This window comes from Melospiza melodia, chromosome 2 (genome assembly GCF_035770615.1).
Source record: "Melospiza melodia melodia isolate bMelMel2 chromosome 2, bMelMel2.pri, whole genome shotgun sequence".
In the NCBI taxonomy this organism is placed as follows: domain Eukaryota; kingdom Metazoa; phylum Chordata; class Aves; order Passeriformes; family Passerellidae; genus Melospiza; species Melospiza melodia.
Window position 1 is genome coordinate 90889944 of NC_086195.1, and position 8073 is coordinate 90898016.

Sequence of the window (8073 nt, forward strand, 5' to 3'; positions counted from 1 at the left end):
TACAGAAAAAGGAACATTTTCAGTAATTATGACGTTCTCCATTAGAGACAAAAATTTTCTCTGGACCTGCCAGAGAAGTAGTGATTGTTGGTCCTTAATATGTAGTACTAAAATGGAACAAATTTCCCTTTATCTGCTGGTCCCAAGGCAGAGAAGCTAAGTTTCAGCTTGCATTCAACCAGAATATCAAGTCTTGAGGCAGCTCCCCCTACAGCTCCTCAGCCCAGTGAGGCAGACAGCTTGAACTTTCTAGCACTAACAAAGAGAGCAGAGACCCAGTTTAAACACCAAGCTTTCCTCCCCTTATCCCTACTGAAGTGAGAGAGAAGAATTGGTCTTCTTCAGAAACATGATGGGGACAGGAAAACTCCACCATCCTCACCTCCTATTTTCATCCCTGTGAACAACCTCATCATCCTTCTATAAACTTATATCAAAACCTCCACTCACATGTGTGCATCACCAAAGAACATCCAGATCTTGGCTCCTTCCCAGTCCTGACAGTCTTGCTCTGTTACAATAGGAAAACTCAACACTTGACAACAACTAAAAAACACTGGTCCAGTACTGCACTTCTAGCAGGAGACATTTAATGTTTCAAAGTATACAAGATATCCACAAAACCCCCATGTACATGGGAAGGAAAAGGTCATCCCACTCTTAAAAGACATATCCTTCCTGACTTAAAACTCCTAAGCAGCAATTCAAATTCGGAAATTCGGTTACACACTTCTTTCTGTAGACATGCTGCTTATCAGAGATGTTCAATTTTGTTTAAATTCAGCTCAGTCAGAACACTCCACTGGCATCAAACCAAGCTATGATACCTTTTTTTTTTTTTTAAATAAAACCTAGTTTTGTACCAAACACAAAAAATGTTCAATGCCACTTAACTAATATCTTCACTCCACGAGTACTCTTCCACAAGTTTCCATGAACACTGCCTAAAATTCCTTTCTTTCTGGTGTGCCAGTTCTCAATTCCAGTATCTTTCAGTTTCACTGATTATCCCTCAGGACACTAAGTTTGTCTGTAGCAGAACTGAGCACAAGGTACACAACAATTATTTGGAGAAAGAATGAAAGGGCATAGGAAGAGACATTCCCCTCTCCCTTCTGCTCTGCCAGAACATTGCAGCATGAGACTATCAACATCTTAATGAGACCAAAACCACCTCCCTGCTCACATTTATGCTTACATCTCCCTGGAGTGAGGGGGAGTAAACACTGGGACAGGGTGTCTCTTCCCTGGGACACTCTAGCATCACTGTCAACACTTTAAATTGAAACAAAAAATACTGGCAAAACTAACAGGAACCTGGCACAGCTGCTATCTGCAGCTACACAAACCACTGCAGAATAAACATTTACATGACCAAGAGCACCCAAGAATACTTACTGGAATGTAATACTGAAATGATCATGGTATGAACTCAGAGTTGTGCTTTACAATTACCATCCAGTAACACCCAGCTCCTGTACACTTTTTTCAAGTATTCCCTTTAATCTCTCTCTGTCTCCAAAGCAATCCACCTCCAAAACAAAACACCACAGTACCTCTATTTCTCCTGTGTACCTTCCCCATTTGGCAACACACCAACAGACAATTCAGAGCTCCAGTGCACACTCTGGCTCAGGAAAGCCACTGTCTGGCCATCTGGTGTCTCTAACACAGTTCTTCATCCATCCCTGGCCTTCACTCGCTTACTGCTCACCTACTTCAATTCAATGACTTAATCTTCAATTTCCATCATTTTTTAATTATTACTACTTTTAAATCTTTTGGATCACTAGATCTCTGTCATACTTGGCTGAGTATTGGACAACCTACACAAACACCATAGTGTTTGCCCTGACCTATTTTCACAAAAATCTGCTGACACATCCCACCTTCAAAAAAAGAAAAAGAGAACTCTTTGATATTATAATAGACATTTCAGCACAGCTCTACTTCCCACTTGCTGGTTCACCTTACCCTTTTCATTAACTGGGTCGTGAGGTTCTGTAGTGTATTCACAGTGTATGTCTTGATAAGGTGCATAGCTTTAGAAAGGCATTGTTTAAACTTCGTCAAATATACAGGATAGTCTTTAAAATTTGGCTGAAAGAAGGAAAAAATCAATTTTAAATAGAAATAGTAAGAGTCAAAAATTTATCAAACCTTAATATACCCACATAACTAGCCAGCTTGTACAAACTAAAAGAAGTATTTTACAAAAGAATTAAGCAGAATAAGTATATCCAATAAAAAATTCCTACATTTATAAAGCACCATCCTTAACTTTTTCCTGTATTTGGCACAGAAAACTTTTTATAGGGGGAAAAAAAACATTGCAAAAGTATGAACACATAGTTGTGACAATTTAACCAAAAATACAGAATGACTTACATGTGATGAAATATATGCAATACAATCATCAAGCTTAGCCAGCATGGGAATGAATCCTTCACTGTTCACAGACAGCGTAGGGGAATTCAATTTCTTTGGAAAACAAGACAAAGCATCATTGTAAGGAACTTAAGCACATTACTGTTGGTGACTAAGTTCAACAGACCAGTAAGCTTTCATTTTCTAAGACTATTAACAATGAATAATACTTACAGTGTTGATATTTTCCAGCTCGTTAAAGTAAGAAAGTTTCTGCTGGATGTTTTCAGCCAGATCAACAAGTTCTGACTATTAAAGAAACAATAAATAAAAGAAAATCATCAACTTAGCAAATGGCTTAACTATATATATATATATATATATATATATATATATATATACACACACGTGTGTGTATAATATTATTAAGCCTCCCTTTCAGCTTTCAGCACACACCATTGTTCAATAGCTCCAAGAAACTTGCAACTAATCAAGTACAACAAAAAATGCAGAATACAGCAGTGCTCTCTTGTTCTTTTGCCAGAGACTGACACATTATTTTCAGTAGTGTATTTAAAATAATATATACTACAGGTTTGTCAGTATCCCACAGAAAATGCTGCATACAAACAGCAGTGCTGCCATCAGTATTACAGAGAATTGTAAAAATCCTGTATCTCAGGATTGGAGTTTTAAAAAGTTCTCTCATATCCAATCTGACTATCTCATATCCAATCTGACTATGAAATAAAAACATTCATTGTATCACTGTTGCAGCAGTGATAAATCAGGAAAGAAAAAGTATCTGGGAAATAAGCTCCCAGCTTCAGGGATCTTGCAGAAAGCAACTCAAAATATTTCTGTAAATTATATGAATTATTAATTCCAGTATAGTTTGCACTTGTCAGGCATCAGTTACAAAAACTGCCCTCAGCTAAGTTTCTTCATTAAAGCATTTATTGACAAATACTGAATATTTGACACATACTGACACTCCAGTTTCAGGTGAAACACTCCCAAAAAATTAGGTCCAAAGCAAATGGATGCATTGTTATCACAGCTCACACGTTTTCCCAGCCCAAGAAAAAGAAACTCTCATTTAAGATGCCTAAGCAGTTCCCAGTAATCCTTCCATCAAAGATTACCTGCTCTTTCAAAAGCTGTTCACAGGCCTCATGCAGCGTTCCTGTCTTTGTGGACACAAAAAGATACTGTTTTTGCAGTGACTCCAGGTGCTGAAGGGCACTATTCACATCATTCAAGATAGCATCACACTGCTCCTGAAAGCCCGATAAGTAATCCCTCATCTGTCTAGAAAAAAGAGAATCAACAGATAACAGAAGTAAAATTTCCCTTTCTGTATTTGCAAATCCAGCTGCCTGCAGGGACACTGCCACCACTTTTCTTTCTCTAGGAATAGGAGGTCATTTGCATCAAGCAAGAGTGCACAATAAGCACGTTTTACCACCTCAGAAATAACAGAGCTGAAGGGTCTGGAATAGCCACTGCATTTCCCTGACATTCCCTACAGCAAGCCTACCTAGGAAGCAGCAGCTTGCACCACAGCTGGTCTGCAGCATGTGAATACTGCCTAAATGGGCAGCACAAACACACTGACTTCTGCAAGCAGCCTAATTCTACCTGCCTTGCTCCCAACAGGCATGTTAATTTGGGTCTCTTCTACTCATTTTCAGTTTCCATTTAGAAATTACTTTTTCTCTTCTGCAGTGGCTGAAATTATCCAGAGGATTCAAAACTTACTGTGAGAACTGAAAGAGGCTTAGATTAAATAGATCTGGTGTCTAATGTCACCAGATTTGTCCAAGGCTCAATGCAGATAAAAACTCTAAATGATAACTAGATGTCAAGCATTCAGCTCATCTAAAGCATATTAAAAATTAATTACTCTTGGATGTCAGCTAAAACTTCAGTTCTGCTTTACCATGTACAAAGAGGCAAGTAATGCAATTCCCTGTATCCATGTGCAACAGGCAAAGAAATTATTCATTTTCCTTCTGCACCTTTAGCCTCCTGCAGACAGCAGCACACTGGCCATCCTACAAGCCACTGTGCATCCACATTTGAGCACCTGTGTGCACCATTACAAACATGCCAACTGACAAAGTGCAAGCCTGCTACTCCTTGGAGGTTCTTAACAATCAGATCACAGGATCAGTACATGCCTCACCCTCTGCTTTTAAGAAAAGTCACGTCCTCAAATGTCAGAGCAAAGGAGAAAGAAACAGCCCAAAGAAAAGCAGAGGAAAAACAGAAGAGGGAATACAGCAGCATTTCCTTGTGGCCAAGGGCAAGTTTGTGAAGTCTCAAAACAGAAGCCAGTTTCTATAAAAGCCACAAGCATATCTAGCTAAGTCATTCAGCTGTACTTCAGATTCCCAAGGAGTAACTGTCAAAGTCAGTGGGAAGGGGTTCTGCTGAGCCTGATGGAAAAGTCAGTTACACACAAACAGATGAGAATGGCAAGACTCAAAACCAGAGTTGAGCAAAGTGTCAGGGAATACAGAGACAGAATGACAACCACAGTCACTGATGAGCCAAATGGTGAGAACAGAAATGACCTCCAGCCACATCTGCTTACACAGTCTCGCCCTCAGAGGATGACATTCCAATACCAGCAAAAATTGAAAAATCATAGGAAAGCTCTAGAACTGCCTTTGTCTACAGCCCTGTCTGTAAGACAAAACTAATTTCCACCTGTCTAAATATACTGGGCAGTTCAGAAGGAAATCTGCATCCCCTTAACTGTTCTGCCACTTGGGCAGTGGCCTTTGGGAGTGAGGCCCACAGCCTTGGAAAGCCTCAGCTGCCCCAGCACATTCCCCCACTCCCCACCAGCTGAATGTGAACATGTGGTAACATTAATGGACAAGATGAAGTCCTTCAGGGTGGAACTGCTTACAGTGAAAAGAACTGAGGAAGAGCACGTACCTATACTTGGCACCTTCATCTTGATCCATCTGTGTTTGCACCTGAGCAAACCAGGAGAAGAACTAGAAGAGATTTTACGGTGTGAACAATATAGATATCACATGCAATCAATTAAAAAGAAAATCAAATCTATGATCTATGAAATGAAGATGAGCTTTTGTTAAAAACAGAGCTGTTTCAGAATTCAGTTATTAATCTAGGAAACTAATTCCTCACTGTGGGTCCCTTCCAACTGAAATACTCCATTCTATTCCCTCACTGAGTTAAAATGGTAAAGACTGGATTTCATCTGGCTTTATTTGCACAAGAACAAGGGTATCACATTAGACAGTGGGGGTTCTTCTACTTCAAGAGCAACACCACTTTACTGAAGGGGTGTCTTATTCTCACATTAGATTCCACTCCAAATGCAAAAAGTACCTTTCACTTCAGAGCTAAGACTCCAGTGTTGTTTTCCCCCCAAGTTCCCCCTTATGCATCTTGAACACAGCCCAAAAGATTTAGCAAACCCTCCAAAAGCTAGGCGAGACACACAGAAACCAACAGCATTCTCTGAAGATCGCTGCATCTTCATGGTCACTCACTTACCTGCTGTGCTGTTTCAATTCTTTCATCCTCCATCCCTAGTGCTGCAAATCCCTTCAGAAGGACATCCTCTGTGGACTCTGGCACGGCAGCTGTCAGCAGAACAGGCAGCGACTGCGACGTCAGGCTGCACAGGTCCTCGATGGGCAGCTGCTCACACAACACCACAAACTTTGGTCAGATAACTCACTGAGAATCCCTTCACAGCTGCAGCTCAACCATAATGCAATCCAAAGCAGCAAGATGAGAAAATTACAGGCTTCTACTTTTGAAGAAAAAAATGCAATGGACATTTTACCTATCAATATGATAATCACAGAATCATTAAGTTTAGAAAAAATCTCTGAGAGCACTGACTCCAACCATTACACCAACAACTACAACATTCATACATTTAGAAACACCACACAGGAACTGTCAGGTTTTTTTGCCAGACATTCAAGGAAAATTCAAGATTGCTGCCATAATTTATTCAGAAGACAAGGAATAGCTCTGCTGAACAGAAATTATTTTTTAGCCACAATTATTTTGTTTAAGCAAGAAAAACATGGAAAAAAATAACTAGAGATAAATTATATTTAAGTATGACCAGAGATTATTAATTAGCCTATAGGGAAGAAATTAATTCAAGAAGAAAAATACTACTATATCCACTTAACTAATATAATACCCTCTTCAATTACATGATAATGAATTTTATGTTTTCTGAGAATATCAGTAGGGTAAAACCAGAAAACATTGCTTATCTCTCTAGAAATTGGTATCTCTATAGAAAACAACTCGCTTAGTAAAATATTCCCTGCCTGCTAGTATTAGTTCAACAGAAAAAGAGCCACCAGTATTTCAACTACTTGAGAACAAACAGATTGCCATACATTGTCCAACTTCCACACCCCTCTCCACCCAAAAGGGGGCTGACCCCAGCAGGGCAGCCAGGGTTCCTCTGGTGTCTAATACAGAGGGAAAGGTGAATCCATCAGAGACTGCTGTTTCAGGACAGCTGACACAACACTGTCCCACGTCTCTGAAGAACTCAATGTCTTGGCTTTGCTGTTGTCCTCACGGGCAAACACAGTAGCTGCCTTGTTGCAAAGCTGGTTTAGATCCTTAAAAACATCCTCTGGCAGCAGGACATCCTTCTACAATCACTTTGGATGCCTGCCAATATTTACTTTCTGCATTCTGCTTACACAAAAAAAAAGCAACCAGGAAGGATTAAATGAAACAGGTGCATTTGAGGAAGGAATGGCTTTACACTCTCCCTTTTGCAGTTTTGTGCTTTCAGACACTTGCTGAGAGCAGACTTTGCTGATTTTATGGCACTTATCTTACACTACGAGCCTGTTTAAATACAAACCCTCTCCTGAAAAGTGCAGTTAGGAATGCAAGCATTCTGTTCCACCTCCCTTTGCAGACAAGGGAGCGTTCATAAGTAATCACCTTGTCAGAGCTGGGAATTTTACACCGTGGGAGACCATGTCCTCTATGGTGCTGACAAATTATTAACCTTTTTACCCTTATTCCTGGCTTTCCTCAGTTCAGTCGAGAGCCTGCAATTTGTACCGGGAAATAACGTTGGCGCCAGGAGCCATGCATTAGTAAGGATCACTTTAAGACCAAAAGAATGAACTTCACGGCTAAAGTTCTCAACTTCGGCAGGACAAATGCCGGTGGTGGTCTGAGGGAAGCGGCGAGGGCGGGCAGAGAAAGCCGGTGCATTCTCGGGGAAAGCTCTCACCGCTGCCTCACCAACCCCTCCAGGCAGGGCGGCAGGGCTCCCAGGGAGCGAGCCCTCCCGAGGCACGGAGAGGGGAGGTTGGGGGCGCGGCTGCGGGCGCGACCCAGAACGCGAAGCGCAGCCGAGCCCCCGAGCCCGGCAGCGGCCCCGCAGGCCCAGCCGCTCTGGGCCGTCACCGCCGCCCGCCTGGCGACGTGGCACCGCGGCCGCTCCCGCCCTCGCTCCCGCCCTCCGCCCCTCCGGCCCGGGTAGCGCCGCCGCCTCACCTCGGCGGGCACCGGCAGGTTCTCGGCCGCCGCCTTCAGCTCCAGCACCGAGTCGGTCTGGCGGTCGCTGAGCGGCGCGGTGGGCTGCGGGCGGCGGTCCCAGAGGCTGAGGCGATCGCGCACGTCCCTGCCCGCGGGCGGCGGCTCCGCGGGCGGCGGCTCCAGCAT

The 8073-nt window shown here is 42.4% G+C and overlaps 1 protein-coding gene across 1 annotated transcript in view; it reads right to left on the minus strand.

Annotated features, from left to right (window-relative positions):
* The window catches only part of COG3 (component of oligomeric golgi complex 3), a 30628-nt gene extending 22555 nt beyond the window's left edge, over positions 1-8073 (minus strand). The window contains exons 1-7 of the mRNA XM_063149325.1: positions 7906-8073; positions 5905-6051; positions 5317-5378; positions 3513-3678; positions 2602-2676; positions 2389-2481; positions 1975-2100 (exon numbers count right to left, since the gene is read on the minus strand). Coding sequence (XP_063005395.1) covers positions 1975-2100; positions 2389-2481; positions 2602-2676; positions 3513-3678; positions 5317-5378; positions 5905-6051; positions 7906-8073 — 837 coding nt within the window. The remainder of the gene's footprint in view (positions 1-1974; positions 2101-2388; positions 2482-2601; positions 2677-3512; positions 3679-5316; positions 5379-5904; positions 6052-7905) is intronic.